This window comes from Neomonachus schauinslandi, chromosome 6 (genome assembly GCF_002201575.2).
Source record: "Neomonachus schauinslandi chromosome 6, ASM220157v2, whole genome shotgun sequence".
NCBI lineage: Eukaryota > Metazoa > Chordata > Mammalia > Carnivora > Phocidae > Neomonachus > Neomonachus schauinslandi.
The window spans coordinates 138,848,516-138,864,975 of NC_058408.1; the positions used below are offsets into that span (position 1 = coordinate 138,848,516).

Below are 16,460 nucleotides of genomic sequence, written 5' to 3' on the forward strand. Positions count from 1 at the left end.
ATCATATTCTTGATTTCTAAGATTTCCTTTTTGTACCCTAAATGCTTTTTAAAATAGCATACCATTCTTGTTTTAAAAGATGCTATATCTTTTATCTGAGAATATTAATGATTGTTTTTAAGTTTTCTTCTCCACCTCTTCCTATCAACTGCAATTAATTGTTCCTTCTTTTCTTTTTTGTCCTGACTTTTCTTTTGGTCTCTATCATTAACTTTTTTCAAATTGTTGATGACCCAGACTCTCTGATCCCATTTAAGAGAGGTGCATGAAAAAACTCAGTGGACGCTCCAAGCATGCGTACAAGCTTGTCAACTACAGGCTGCACTGTAGTGTTGTATGGGTTCCCTCTTCAGTACCTTTAGGTCTTTTCTCTTAGACTAATCAGATTCTCCAGAGAGGACCCTACCTATCTTCTTGTGGGGGGAGGGAGGGTGGTGGTCAGCCTGATGCTTTCATTCTGGGGGCCAAGAAGAGGATGAGGGTTGGGGATGTGTTCAGTATACACAATTATCTACCTTCACTTTGATGTGATTTGAAGGTTGGGATTGAGAGCCAATGGCCAAGAAAGAATTCTTGAGATGTCTTCAGTGCAAAAAGATGGTTTTATTAAAGCACAGGGACAGGACCTGTGGGCAGAAAAGAGCTACACTGGGGTTGTGAGGTGGGGCTTTGGAGGTGGGGGAAGTAAAGACAAAGGGAGGTTTCCAAAAGGACTTTCATATACTAAAGGAGACTCACAGGATCCTGGAGGTCTACCTATTGTTAGGAAAAGGTCATTTATTACTGTTTAGTAAACCCTCAGTCATGAGACCCTTCAGATGTGTATCAGTGGGCCACATGCTTGGAGGATGATGGCTGTAACTTGGGGGTAGAGATAAAGGAAGTCTCCAAAGGAATTTTTGTATTTTAAAGAAGACTTACAGGATCCTCCAGGTCAGGCTAAGGTTGCCTTTTGCCCTTAGCAAAGTGTCAACATCGAGGCAGTTGAGCTCCCAGAGAAAGGTCACTCTATGGGTTTCAAGGGCTTGCCAATGGGCTGTAGGCAGTAAGGAAATTTAATTTTTTCTTTTGCCTTTGATTCCCACATCAACTTTATCCTCCTCTTCCTTCCTGACAATATGAAGCCTCAGATCTTTCCTGGAATTAGTCTCTAATCTGAAACCAGGGTGGAGAAGGGGAAGTCAGCCAATCTTGTACCTCGGGGATGATCTATCTACTTCTAAACAAGCTTTCAATCCATCCTGCTATTTTCAGTCCCACTTTTACCTCTATTTCCAGAGGTACTTATTGCTACTGACTTCAAAGTCATTGAGAAGGTTCTGTAAATGTATTAATATATCACTTTGGATCTTAGTTTTCTTAATTGTTGCCTTAGGATTCAGCTTTCCTAAGGCACCATATCAGTTATTCCCTTTACCACTACTTTCCAATTCTCAAAATTTTGTTGCCATTTCCTCTCTTAATTTGTTTGTCCTTTGGGCTTATACTCTGAGAAATCCCTTTACTGTAATTGTAGTAGCATTTAGGGAGGAAATGTTGCTAAATTCAATCTTATCTATTTAACCAGAAGTCTGCCAAACTTTGGAAGTAGGTATCATCTAACTCTCTGTCCTCATCCAAACTGAGTTTCAGTTTTATGGATTTTTCTGTGACCTTGCTGATTAAACTTCATTCAGTAAAGGATTTAGCAAACTCATTCACTCTGAAGTGTAATGAATGATAGAATTTGATGTATTCTCTCTCTCAAGGGTATTTTAATTTTTAGTGGGGACTAAATTTCTTATTTGACTTAAGTCAACAAAATAAAAAAATAAAGTGCTAATTGAGGAATTTCAGGTTCTCATATCTAAGTGGCTTGGAGGCCAGGGAAGCCTGTATTATGCTTTCTCAAATCACACTTTGTTGTGGGAGGTCCAACCCTGCCCATGTGTCACTACAAACTTTCTAGGATGAGAAGAGTATCTGCTCAATTATAATTCTAGCCCAACTTGTATGTCTTGGAACCTAGATATCAGGGAGATGAATCATCTTCCTCTAAATATTGATATTAATCTTGAGCAAAACATTTTTTATGATGTTCATAATAAGTATACAAAGACAGGCATCATCAAATGCAAACAACTCTCAATAAGCCTGTGTTAAACAGACCCTCTTTTACAATTAGTGGTTGTAAGGCATTATGAAAATACAAAATGCCACATAAATGTATTTATTAGGTCAGGAAAATAATTATGGTTAATAATATGACTAACCACCTCAAGCTGTGTGCATGATAAAAAATATGTCCTCTTGGTTGAAGCAGACACAATTAGCCAGAATTTGGTAGGGCACATTTCAATTTTTAAGCAAACAACAGAGGGTGCCTCCAGCATTCTGGAGACTAGTACACAGAAAATTAAAGTCACATTTATTTACCTGCATTGCGAGGATATAAGCAACAGAAACAGAGGAGAAAAGAAGACAAAACTACAGACAGTTCCCAGTTTACAATGGTCTGACTTAAGATTTTTTTGACTTTATGCTGGTGTGAGAGCGACAGGCATTGAGTAGACACTGTCCCAGGCTAGTGATACGCCGAAGGGTGCTCTTGCGATGCCCTGCGGCAGCAGCTTCCACGGCTCCCCGTGGGCCGCTAGGGTAAACAACTGATGCACTTAAACTCATTGTCTGTCACTTTCAGTACAGTTTTCAATAAAGTACATGAGGTATTCAGCACCACTATGTAACAGGCTTTGTGTTAGATGATTCTGACCATCTGTACGTTAATGCTAAGCATTTGTCCTGAGCACATTTAGGTAGACAGGTAGACTAAGCTATGATGTTCTGTAGGTTAAGTGTATTAAATGCATTTCGACTTAAGATATTTTCAACTTATGGTGGAGGTATGGGGACATAACCCCACTGAAGGTCAGGGGAGATCTATAGTTAAAGTGTCCTCCTTGGGGCTCCTGGGTGGCTCAGTTGGTTGAGCATCTGCCTTCAGCTCAGGTCCTGAACCCAGGGTCCTGGGATGGAGCCCCGCACCCGGCTCTCTGCTCAGCAGGGAGTCTGCTTCTCCCTCTCCTTTTACCCCTGCTCCTGCTCTCTAATAAATAAATAAATACAATCCTTTTTTTTTTTTTTTAAGTGTCCTCCTTAAACCTTGACTTCTGGCTCTACCATTTTGTTAAATACTAGTATTACTACTAATAATAATGGTAATAACAAATGCCAATGTACTGCTTACTATGGACTGGACATGGTTAAAGTATTTTACATATGTTAATACATTTCCACACAACCTCTCACGGTAGGTGCTATTCTCCCCAATTTCACAGATGAAAAAACTAAAGCACAAAGAGATTAAAAAACTTGCCACGGTGAGGGGCAGAGGGATTTAAATTCAGACTACCCACCTCCAGAGACTAGCTCTTACCACTCCACACCGCTGCTACTTTTCTGCTTTTTTTCTGTTCAACAAACTCAATTACAAATCCGTATTTTCTTTTTTTTTTTAAATTTTTTTTAAATTTATTTATTCATGAAAGTCAGAGAGAGAGAGAGAGGCAGAGGCAGAGGGAGAGGGAGAGAAGCAGGCTCCCCGCCTAGCAGGGAACCCGATGCGGGACTCGATCCCAGGATGCTGGGATCATGACCTGAGCCGAAGGCAGACGCTTAACCATCTGAGCCACCCAGGCGCCCCAACAAATCCGTATTTTCATCACCAGTTATGCAAAACTTACTCCACGCTCACCTTATCAAGAACTTAACGGTCCTTTTGATAAAATACCAATACTAGCAAAAACAAACACAAAGTTCTCCAGGATATGAACATTTTCATAACTTGTATCAACCCAACCTAAAATTTACCACGGTGCCCTGTGCTTCTTCAAAGTTTGGCGAATATACTGTTGCATAGTGTTTTTAAGAAGCCTCCGCCCAAGGACTTACAATGTAGCCCCACTCACCTGTCGTATGCATTTAGCAGAATCCCTCCAGATTCTTTCCCTCACTGTTTTCCAGTATCATCTGATAAACAGAATAGAAAATACAATACTGAATGCCCTGCACCTATCAAACAAGTTACAAACTATTGACTGAACCATCTTACTATTTGTCCATTTGGGGCTTCCTGTTTTAATGGTGAATAATTAACAATTAATAATATATTTTCCAGTTAGCAAAGCCATTTCACCAACATTAATTGATTTGTTCTAATTCTTAGCATTTAAATGCACGGACCATTTTTGCCTTAGGAATACTGTACTGTTTCTTACGAGTCTCCCAAATCTGCCCTTAAAAGACGAACCTCGGAATATTATGTACAGATACGGCTACGTTTCCCTACAAAATCGGCCTGTTACTGCCCCCGCAGAAACAAAACTGGGAAGCTGGCTGAATTTTTCAAACGTGAGACGACAGTGCGCGAGGCGCGCGGGAGCAGGGAGAGGGCGGCGCCCGCACCCCTCGGGTTCCCGCCCCCCGCCGGCTGCGGCCTCTCCGCGCCGCTTCTCCCGCCCCCGCGGCGTCCAGCCGCCCCGCCGCTGGGCAGGCCAGGTCGGGGCCTCCCCGGGCCGCGGCGGCGCCCCCTGCAGGCCGCGGCGGGCAGAGCGGGCGGAAGGAACCCGAGCCGGGCTGCCACCGTGTCCGAACCGGAGCCTCAGCCGCCGCCGGAGCGTCGCGGGGTCCCGAGTCCGAGCCGAACGCCCTCCTCGCCGCCCGCCGCGTCCCAGCGCCCGCCGGACCCGCCGCGCCGCCCGCGCACCCCCGAAGCGGCCGGGCCCGAGCCCGCCTCGGCCCTCTGCTCGTCCTCCCCGCCCCGCACCGGCCTTCACTCTGGAGCCGCCCCGGCAGCCGCAGCAGGGGCGGCGGCGGCGGATCGAGGAGCTCTCCAGGTCGTCCCGGGAGAGGCTGCTGCAGTCCCGGGACAAGATGTTCTCCAAGTTCACCTCCATCCTGCAGCACGCCGTGGAGGCGGTAAGGCCGCGGGCAGCGGGCTCACGACAGGCCGGGGATGGCGGCGGCCTACGTTCCCTGCGGCCTGGGCCTGGGCCTCGGCGGCCCGGTTCCCGCGGAGGGGCGAGGCCGGGGCGGGCGCTCCGGGGCGCGGCGGGGCCTCCGGAGCCTCGGGCCTGGCTCGGAGCAGGCCCCCTCCTCGCCGTCCTGCCCCGGGCCGGCGCGGGTCCCTGTGCGTCCGCGGGAGGGTGGGCGGGGGTGCCCCGGCAGGACAGGCGCTCCGGGCCGGCGCGGGGGTCGCCTGACTCCTGGATGGGGACGGTGGGTCGGGAGCACCTGGCGGGGCCGCAGGGCGCACCCCCGGACTCCCGGACCGTTAAGCTGCTCCGGATAAAAGGTGGTCAGCGTGGAGCAGGACAAAAGAAATGGCCAGACTTGGCTGGGGCTTGGGTTTGGCTTGGTGGTGTGTTGACTTTGGAAGGTGGGGTGGGCAGGAAGGTGTGCCCCTGCTGGGGGTGGGGGGTGGGGGCGACTCTGGGAGGAGGCAGCCCTCTAGACCCCGTTTCGTAATCCTGCTGGCTTTGCCTCCGCAGGCCTCACGGCCAAACTCAGCTACACTGTATTGATTGTTGTGAAATGGGAGTTTGGAGGGGTCTGGTCGAGTATGGTCTAGACCCTTCCAAGCCCCCGGCAGAGCAGCGAGACCATCTGTTTCCTTTCTTGTCTTCTCTTTCTGGACACTCTCCTTTGAGGGTTTTAGACACCAGCACAGAGAGACGTTCAAATACCCAAACAGACTAACAGAAGAGAAGTAAAAGAAAATGCCTTGCTCTGTTTTCATAAGAGGTCTAGTTTGCTTTACTTTGGTTGTTTCTCTTTACTCAGGGAGAGTTGCCCAAATTGGAAAACAGATCCTGTGGAAGAAACCAGTACTTTGCTAATTTAAAAAATGTCATTTTCTATGTTTAGACTGTGTGATATAGCACCTTGAAATCCACACAACTTAAAAAAAAAAAAAAAGCCAGCTGCAATAGAACCATTTTTATGGTCAGATAAAAATAAAATGGATTTTTAAAATTAAATATGAAAAAACTTTAGTACAATTGTTATTTTAAGTGATACGTGGGAAATGCTTAAAAATCATTTAAGCACTACCACAAGTTCTTGGGAAAACGTGTATCAAATCAAAGAGAGGGTTTTCATGAATAAAGAGCAGTACTACACATGGAGATGACAGTTTTAGACTTTAGGACAATTTTTAATTTTCCCTTCTTATACACAATCTACAGCAACTTTATGTTAAAAGAATTTAATCGAAATTTATAAAAACAGCGGCATTTACATTTTATATTATTCTTTAACTTAAAATCCCTTAATTTTAACATTGAGTACAGGTTAATACTGAGATAATTGGGAATAAAAAATATATTACATTATTTACATCCTTTACCTATCAGGTTGATATTTTACTAAAGTGTAAGTACTTAGAAAAAGAAAGATAGCTTTCATACTCTCCCAGTAAAGACTAATTTTTATCCTGAGGCTTGTGTTTTCTGTCCTCATTATTTTTTTATAACTGTATATGCTAGCATCTACCAAATTACCCGTGTAAATTGTCTCACTCTGGCTCTGTAATATCCAGCTTCTTTACTTTGCTGAGGTGAGAAAAAATTAAGAGTGGATTATGTTCATCTAGTCCTAGTAACTGATCAATAGCATTTAGAAAACTAATGTTTTTATTTGATTAGAGTTAATGTTTTCAGCTGTGATACCTTCCAGTTTACCTTGATAGGTTAAATCAGAAAAAATTTGGCAAACTTTTTCCTTTTTACATTCTCTCTTGGGAATGAACTCATACATAACGATAAATAAGCCATTCTTGTGGTATTTGAAAAATGTTTTTGCCTAGCCCAAGACTGGTTTCCATTTTTTCAGTTCTATTTATTTGCCTTGCATTTTCTTCTGTAAACTACTTTTATCATTCATCAGTTCATTTCATTAGCTTTTCTCTCCTTTTAATTTGTATGCCCAATTAGCATTTTCTGATACAGTATTGCAATTAACATAATTATCTGGATTTTTCAGAGGTGGGACTTTATCCTATGTGCAGGTGCTGACATGACCTGAAGTGTCACTGTTTTCAGCCACTTTGATATTATTACTTTATAGGTTTCTTTGTACAATTGTGGTTCAGCCTTCAAATCTTCAAATGTTTTCTTTAGGGTTGACCAGATAAACATATTCATTTAAATGAGGTTTACATGTAGAGTTTTCCTTATTGTTTAATTAATAGTTTCTTCTTACTTCCTGTTAACTAGTAAAAGGAAAAAATACATAAGATTTTCAAGATTAGTACTTGAAAATGTGTTGTTGAGCTGACCGATTACATTTTGAGTTTAGAAGAGAAATTCATACCTTGATCAAAAACAAAAACTGTAACGTAACTCTTGCTTCCCTTTTCAGAAGTGAGTCTTCCCTCAGAATAAAAATGATTGACCAGTAAGTTTGCAGTGAATCCATTTTGTTAGCCTGTTGCCACATGTCATAAGAGTGAAATCTTGTAGTTAGTTCCTAGGTTGGACTAGATCATGTTAGCACAGTTTCTCCAAAGTACGAGTAAAACACTTTCCATTTAGTACAATTAAATATTTGTTGAGGGCCTAGTCTGTCCTAGGTAATCTGCCAGGAGCTGGTTCTTCCTAAATTTCCGCCAGTTTCACCCTTTGAGGGCAGATTTATCCCAAGAGGATAAGGAAGAAAGTTTTATCTACTTTAACGGGTTAATTCAGTGGAAGTCATCCTTCAGAATTTGAATCTTTTCTTTTCAAATTACAGTTAAGAGTTGATGATTGTTGGGACCGGCAGTTTTTTAAAAGCTCTTCTGTCCTGGGAATTAAAACCTCAAATCATACATATGTAGTGTCTTCTTGAGTGTATTCTTTTCTGATGGGATCTCAAACTTTTCATCCTTTAGTCATTCAGCTAATGTTTTATGAGCCCGCCATGAAAGCGTGGCACAGCGCAGAGGAAACGGTATACCTGCGTCCTTGCTCACAATGCTTACAGTCTAATTTGGGAGACGAAACAAATACACAAGCTAAAAATTAAACAGTGCACAAGAGTGAGCCCTAGCCCCCAGAGCCATCCAGAATAAGGTTTCAGTCCTGCAGCCGTCCCTCCCTTCTACACGGGAAAATTACTTAATCTTTGTACATTTCAGTTTCCTCATTGTAAAATGGAAATAATTATACCAATCTTATAGGATTATTGTGAAAATTAAAATGAGATAATATATATGAAGTACCTAGTGCAGTGCCTGGTACATAGTAAGTGCTTCATTAATGTGAACCATTGCTATTAATTTTTGGATGATTGTTCAGCCAGTGAGTTCTGTGGGGGCAAGCAGTTAGGATTGGAGGGCTTGGAGCAGGCTCCCTGGAGGAAGGGAGGCTTGAGTTGGACTTGGAAGAGGGTGGGGAGATGGGGGGGGGCTTAGGGAAGTTGGAAGGAAGAAGCACATTCGAAGATCAGGGTGTGGACTGTTCATGAGACACATGAGAGAGTGAGCAGATGGGGCTTATGTGGCAGATGTCTGGCTCTCCTCTGAGTTGCTTCGTAGGTTCTTCTGTGTGGTAGGCCTTCTGGAGAAAGACAGTCTGGGTTTCTAGTTACAAGCAGTGTTTCCCCTTGGGTGAGGCAGTTAACTGGCTTTGGCTCTTAATAGGAGTTTGGGGAAAATCGGAGTTTATTGTAAGATCATTTAAGACCATACAGGAATTGTCAACTTTGCAGCACTGTGCCTGGCACATAAGTACTCATTAAATGACAGCAACTGCTGTGTCATTGGATTAATCACTCGGTGACTGTCACCGAATGCTTACTCTGTGCCATGACTGAGTTGAAAACCAACCGGGAAGTCAGTGATGAAAGAGACGATACGATCCCAGCCCCTTGTTGAGTTCGGGATCGAGTGGAAGAGATCAGCAATGACAAATGTGGGATAAGGGCTAAGAGAACGAGCAGGCTGGGAGAGGGTGCCACAGAGTTTGTGGAAAGGACTGGATCCTCGGCAGGAAGTCTGGCAAGGCTTCTCAGAGAAAGCCATGCCCAAGGTAGGCACTCAGGTCCAGTTTTGGTTGAGAGTGTGATTGCATGAATTTTCAAAAATTTAATCTCTGTTTTGCAAAAAGTGAACTCAAGTGAGAATCCCCTCATGCTGACTCACACACTTCTTCCTTTTTTTATTTTTACCCATCACATGAGTGTTTATTTTATGCAATGATAAAACAGGTAATTTGCATGTTAGAATTAGTAATGAAAGACAATTTTAGTAGGAAGTTTTATATAAATAAGGAAACTTACTCATGTTTGAACGAGATTGTTAAGTTGTTAGCAATTTGGAACTGTCTCCCTGTCTACTTAAATAGATTTCTTACTTAAATCAAACTCCTGGAAGAGAGGTATTCACAGGTAAGCAACACCATCCTGCTTTGAGTTGGACTAGAACAGCAAAGGTCCTAACACAAATCCTGTACGACCTCTGATCTAGTGACTTAACTTGGAAATGGAGTTAAGTCCCACAGGTAAAATAATCTGGAGCAAGGATGCTGTAATTCCTCACAGACCAAGGAGATGCCCTCAGAAAAATTTAACAAATTGCAATATTTACACTTAAGAAATTAGGTAGTTTTTTTTGAAATGCCAAATTTCATTTGAGTTTATCCCAATTGTTAATACATTTAACTATAGAAAGATGGTGTATAAAAAAACAGGTCCAAAAAAAACAAGAGAATTTTGACATATTTTGAAGACGATCCTAAAAACAAGTAGCGGATTAAAACATTTTTTTAATCTGAAAGTTTTGGGAAGATAATCCATCTTCCCAAGGTAACACTTTCTAATTTTCTTTTTAATTTTTTTCCTCAGTGTCTCCCAAATAATTTCTCTGCCATGTTCTTCTTGAAGGATAGTAATCCCAAAGGCTTTAACTACTTTTAAAGATCTTAAAGCCTTTTTGAAAATTTCCTAGCACTCTATTTGGAAATGAGGTGGATACTTAGATCTCTTAACCCAGTGTGATTCAGAGCAGTGCACACAGGCAAGCACGAGAGCGAGCCTTAAAACATTGGCGATTGCCATGAAATGTTGAGGTCCACTTCTTCCCTAAGGACATTTCATTAGGATTGAAGGGCGTAATGTGTCTATGACCAGTGTTTATAATTTGTCCAATAGTTTTGAGATTGGTTTATTAGGATTTCAGACTTTGAGGTCTCTGCTTGAGGACACAAAAAATCAAAATGGAACACGTAGAACGACAGGAGTAACATGATTCCCGAGGTCATAGTTTAGATGAAGTATCTGGGAATGAAAGATGACTGTGCCAGGCTTTAGGTTGCCAGAATAGAAACCTGGTTGTTTTTAAGTAAGCTGGATCCACTGTGAACTTTCTGACCAGTATTTATGGGAAGAGTAGGACTGGGAGAGCATTCTCTCTCTCTCTCTCTGTTTAAGGAAAAGACAGTGTTGTGGAAGGTGCATCTAGGTCATTTATCTGTTTAACACACATTTGAAATACTTGGCAGGTTGGCTATGAGATGGCTGAAGGCATATAATTTTGGTCTTAAAATTTTTGAAGTAAATTTTGAATACTTTGAAGTGAAACATTTTTGGCCTTGTGGAATTTAAATTGGTAGTGTCTTGTTCACGTAGGTATTTTGCTAAAAATATGCACTGCCTAATCCAGGCTTAAAAAGAAAAGGTTTACATCTGTATGTCACTGAAAGTAGGGAACAGTTTTAATCAGATTACATGGTTGACTTTGGTATATGTTTTTTGTAATGGTGACGTGTAACTAATTACATAGCAGCTTTTTACTGTTTTGCATTTCAAAGTCCTAGGTACAAAGATCCCTGGTTACTGATAATTTCATTTTACTGATAATTTAAATAGGATTTTGCATCTTTTCACTTAACACCATTACTTTTGAAATCATGTGTAGTTAACCGGTTTTGGGGAGGAAAAAAAAAGTCCTAGTCCTTGTAGTTTAATAATAATATTGATAAATACGTTTTTTCTCTTTCTTAATAAATCATTTTTACTTTCTTGATTTTGACTCCTTTTGTTTTTCTTTGATATTCTGACATATAGAATCAAATTAAAGCTCATCCCTTATTTTTATGCTGCTTTTGTATTATTAGTAGACAAATACAGAGTTGTACTTTATGGGAAACGTTTAATGCCATTTTCTTAATTGTTGTGGTCTTTTTGTGTGTGTGTGTGTTTGTGTAGCTTGCACCTTCTCTTCCTTTACAAGAAGATTTTGTTTATCACTGGAAGGCAATTACCCATTACTACATAGAGACTTCGGGTAAGAAATAAAGCTAATGTTAATTAAACAAAATTTATGAAATACTAAAATATATTTCAGATTAGTTTTCAAAGTTATTTTATATTTAAATTTATAAACAAGTTATTTTACTTTTAATTCCTCTTTTAGATTCACTTTAAAAATGTATCTGTTGAGCACCTACTATGTGTAGGCATTGTTCTAGGCACTGAGCAAATAGGACAGTAAATCAAACAGACAAAATCCCTGTCCTAATAGAGCTTATATATTGACGACGGAGACGCGAGCACAAAATAGACAAATGCACATAGTGTGTCAGATGGCAAGGGCTGAGGGCGAAATGAGGCAGGCTGAGGGGATAGAAGTGTATACATGGGGGAAGGGGGGCAGTTGGCTTTTGTAGGTTAGAGAAAGCCTCATTGCCTGAGCAGACTTCTCAGTTGGAATCTGAAGGAAAGAGGAAGCAAGCCTGGGGGGTTGGTTTCAGGAAGAAGACCTAGTGTAGAAACCCTGCGGCTGGAGCATACAGCATGCTTGGCATACTCCAGGAACTGCAAGGAAGCCAGTTTGGCTAGAGTAATGTGAACAGGGAGAAAAGTGTGAGGAGGTGACATCAGATGGGAGCCAGATGCAGTCACAAAGGGCCTTGTAAGCTATTATAAGGGCTTTCACTCTTACTCCAAGGTGGGAAGCCATCAGAGGGTTTTGGGCGGCATGTAACATAATCTGTTTTAGCTTCTGTGAGAAAAAATTAGATTGGAAAGACGCAGAGGTGAAGCTATGGACCGTTAGGGGACTATTGCAGTGGTCTGAGCAATGATGGTGGCTTAAACCAGGGAGCTGGTAAGATGAGATTGTATTCTAGGTGTATTTTGCAGAAAGCTTTGTTGACAGATTGGATGTTGGGTATGAGAGACTGAGTCAAGGAAACTCCAAAGTTTTGGGCTTAGGCAGTTGGAAAATAGAAAGGCCACTTACCAGGACAGGGAGACTGCAGGAGGAGCAGGTTTGTAAGAGTATTCTGGACATGTTAAATTTGAGATGCCAACTATATGTCCAATTGGATATGTCAAGTAGACAGTTGGAAATAGGAATCTGGAACTTAAGGTGGAGTTCTAAAGCAGAGATTGACATTGAAGTCATCACATGTAAGTAGGATTTAAAGCCATGAGACTGGATGAGATGTTGTAGGGAGTAAGGATAGATGGAAGAGAGAAGATGTTCAGAAATGGAGCCCTCGGGCCCAATGCTCAGACATTGGGATGATGAAAACAATAGCAAAGAAAACCACTTTTGCTAGTGGGGTAGAAGACAGCCAAGAGAGAATGGTGTCCTAGAGGCTAGGAGAGGAGACAGGGATTAATTGTGTCAAATGACGCTGATGTCAGGTTAATGAAGACTAAGAAAGGATCTTTGGACTTAGCCGCAAGGAGCTCATTAGTGGACTTGATAAGAGCCCTTTTAATGGCAAGGAAGAGAGAGGAGACCTGATTGGATTATGTTTAAGAGAAAAGGGCACAAAACCTTTATAGACAATGTGTATGGACTGCTCTCTCAGGTCAGTGGGAAGGGGAGCTGAGAAATGGAGCATTAGCCAAGGGGAGATGTGGTTTCAAGAGAGGGTTTTATTTTAAGTATCTATTTATCTATTTACTCTCTATACCCAGTGTGGGGCTTGAATTCACAACCCTGAGATCAAGAGTCATATGCTCTTATGCCTGAGCCAGTCAGGTGCCCCTCAAGAGAGGGTTTTACTTTTTTTTTTTTTCCCCAAGATGGAAGATATTTTAGTTTGTACTTTGATGGAATGATCTAGTAGAGAGGGAGCGGTGGACAAGAGTAAGATGCAATCATTTCTGAGCAGTACCCTTAAATAGGCAAGGGGAGTGGGGTCTAGTACACTAGTGAGGGCTGAGCCTTAATAGGCATGTGGACAGTCCATCTGTCAAAATAAGGTGTGGAAAGCAGAGCATATAAGTATAGATGAAGAAGGAGGGTGGGAGTGGTCTACAAAGTCTTCAAGAGTTCTTTTTCTGGTTGCTTCTATCTTTCTCAGTGAATAAGAAGTGTGGAGAGTAAGGGGAATGTGAAATACATAGGTCAAAGGTTGACAAACTTTCTGTAAAGGGCCAGATAGTAAATATTTTAGGCTTTGTGGGTCCTGTGGCCTCTCTTGCAACTGCTCGGTTCTGTTGTGCAAAAGCCGCCATCCACAGTATGTAAAAGAATAGTGTTTCTTTGTTCGAATCCAACAGAAACCTGTAGTAAGGCTGGATTTGCCCCATAGGCCAAAGTCTGGCACCTCCTGAAATAAGAGTATTCAGGCAGTCTGATTGGGGAAGCTGATGGGGTCATAGGTGATAATTCCTTAAAACAAAAAATCCTTTATAGTTGTATAATAAGTAAAAATTAGACACAAAATATATGTATACCTTTCCACATAAAATATAATTTCTACCTTAATTTGGATATTTAGACAGCAGATCTGTAGGAAAGTTTTTTGAGAGGAGCTGCCTTTTCAAATGACTATTCCTTAGCCCAGGTGAATTTTTCCCTCCTCCATAGCTTTAAGGAAATACTTTAAGGGAAAGGCTTTAAGTTCTTGCTTTAAATGATTTTTTTTTTGCAGTTTAGTAGAAACAAGTATGTACATTATAATAAAGTATGGGACGAATGTGTGTATATGTGTCAGGCACAGAGAGAACAAAGAAGGGAGAAATAGAAGAAGGCAGAGTCCATAACATGGGGTTTAAAGGATGATTAGGTGCAAGATCCAGGAGGAGGAAAAAGGCATTTCAGGTAGAAGGAATAGCATATGGAGGCACAGAGACCTACATGCAGCTTAGGAGTGAAGGGGGTAGAGGGCAAAAACTACGTCTTGCCTTCTAGGTAGGTAGGATTTTAATCCTGTCAAGTCACATTTACAATTCATTTGTCTCTCAATTTACAAAGCCTTTCTGGTCATTTTTCTCCATTGATAACTGTAATCAAACCATACTTGAACATTCATTCTTTCCTGGAGTGTTTATATAAAGTCTGCAATTAAAGAGGAAAAAACATAAAAAAACCCCCAAATTTCAAATAAATTTACAAATTATCTTCTGTTAGTGGCTGGCCACTCGTTTTAGAAGAATACAAAATGAAACATCAAAAGTTAACATTTCTTGAATTCTTACTGTGTGCGAAGGCATTGAGCTTTACACACATGGTTTCATTGAAATCATATGACAACACTTCCTAGTGTTGATTACCCCCATTTTACAGGTGGTGGTGACGGAGGCTTAAATAGTTTGCCAAGGTCATCCAGCTACAAGCGACAGAGCCAAGATTTGAATGCAAGTTGTCTAACTCCAGGCCCCATGCTTTTAGTACCTGCCACATTGTATATCAAATTTGGTACATATGCCATCCTTGGAAACAAGGGTGACCCCTGTCTTTCCACTGTTTTCTCTATAGGGCTTAGTGTTACGGTTTACACTGTGCATGTGTGTGTGTGTGTGTGTGTACGTACATACATGTGCACACATACAGGCAAAGCAACATCATCAAATATATAGCATACTAGGATTGTGTTGCACATAGTATGGAGTACTAAGGAAATTATAGTAGAGACATAAATAGGAACTTGGCATTTCCAAGTATATTTTGTATTTAAACATTCTATTAAGAGCAATTTAGCCCTCGTACAGTAAGGGTAAGTTGATAAAACCATGTGATTTTTAAGTCCCAACTGTGAACTCGAAAAAGTATCAATGGATTTTTATCTTAAAAAATCAATAGTGCTTAATAAGAATTCTCCTGAGAAGAAGTTTTGGCTTTGGGAATAGTTGTCTGTTCATGAGAGATGCCAGAAATTGTTCTTTGGGCTCCTCCTGTTTTCACAGATGGAGATGAATTAGGGGCTGTAAGTGTCTGACTTCCCAGTGTTATGACGTGAGATTCAGTAGCAAACAAAAACAGAACCTGCCCTTTCTATGTATCCTACCTAATTCAGCTTGATGTTTAAGGCCAACCTGTTTCTATATAAAGAGACTTAAAATTCAGATCTAAAAGTTCAGAACTTCTGAACTAGCTGTTTGAAAAAAAAATTGTTTTTAATTGTAAGTGTATACAAAATTTTGATGTTATGTCTATTTTTCTTGATCATGTCCCCATTTCTGTATAAATGGCTCTTATTTTGAATTATACATAGACATTAGTTAATAGAATATATTTCAGAATATTGATTCCATTTTTGAATAAGAACATGGCAAAAAGAATCACCTACATCCTGGCAAAGATAATTATATACCAAAGATAATTACATACCAATTATATACCACTTTAGTGTGTAGTTCAGATTTTTCTCTCATTTTGAATTGGAATAGAGAAATATCAAGGGCATTTTAGGTACAAATAGGCAGTTTTAAATTGTTTGAATGTTTGATGAATTTTTTTTTATTATTATTTAGATGATAAAGCCCCAGTGACAGATACAAATATTCCCTCTCATCTGGACCAGATGTTAGGTATTTTGCTACAGGAAGAACGGGAGAGAGAGTTCGGAGTGACAGGGCCGTGTATGGAATATTTGCTTCATCACAAGATCTTGGAAACGTTATATACCTTAGGAAAAGCTGATGTAAGTTCCTATGCACATGTTCTTGGGCATGTAATACATGCATTAATGTCTTAGAGGTAAAGAAGCTGCAAGTACTAAATTTAATTATAGAGGTATGTGTTAAGCATGGTGGGATCCACGTCAGGACTGTGAAAAACAGAAAACGTGCAGCCTGCACAAGTGTGACTGTCCAGAGAGCCAGCAAAGCCCCCAGATGCTCTAGGTGACAACTGGTCCTCAGGCTGCTGAGAATTAGTGTAAACATTTATGAAAATACGCTCAAGGGCATGTACTCAGAATCAGAGGACGTGAGAAGGAACCCAGTGTAAACTGGGTTAGGAAAATAGGGCTTATTTTTCATAATCTAGAAAGAAAATGTCACGGATTATTCTGACGTTACTTCTACCGATGAGTGGGGCCACGTTAAGTTTTTAGGCCTCATGAATCCTGAGAAATCTTTGCAAAACTGGTATTTATGATATAAATAATATTCTGTACCAGGAAACTTTAAAACTACATAAAAAGGCAAGTTTCAAAGCCGGTGGGGGTGCGAGGGAAAGGGAAGAACTTTGGAGTGCG

General features: G+C 41.1%; 1 protein-coding gene across 1 annotated transcript in view; it reads left to right on the forward strand.

The window, feature by feature from the left end:
- Positions 1-4,853: 4,853 nt before the first annotated feature.
- The window catches only part of FHIP2A (FHF complex subunit HOOK interacting protein 2A), a 33,869-nt gene continuing 22,262 nt past the window's right edge, over positions 4,854-16,460 (forward strand). The window contains exons 1-3 of the mRNA XM_021699860.1: positions 4,854-4,956; positions 11,224-11,302; positions 15,733-15,902. Of these exons, the coding sequence (XP_021555535.1) occupies positions 4,912-4,956; positions 11,224-11,302; positions 15,733-15,902 (294 nt within the window). The 5' untranslated portion in view covers positions 4,854-4,911. The remainder of the gene's footprint in view (positions 4,957-11,223; positions 11,303-15,732; positions 15,903-16,460) is intronic.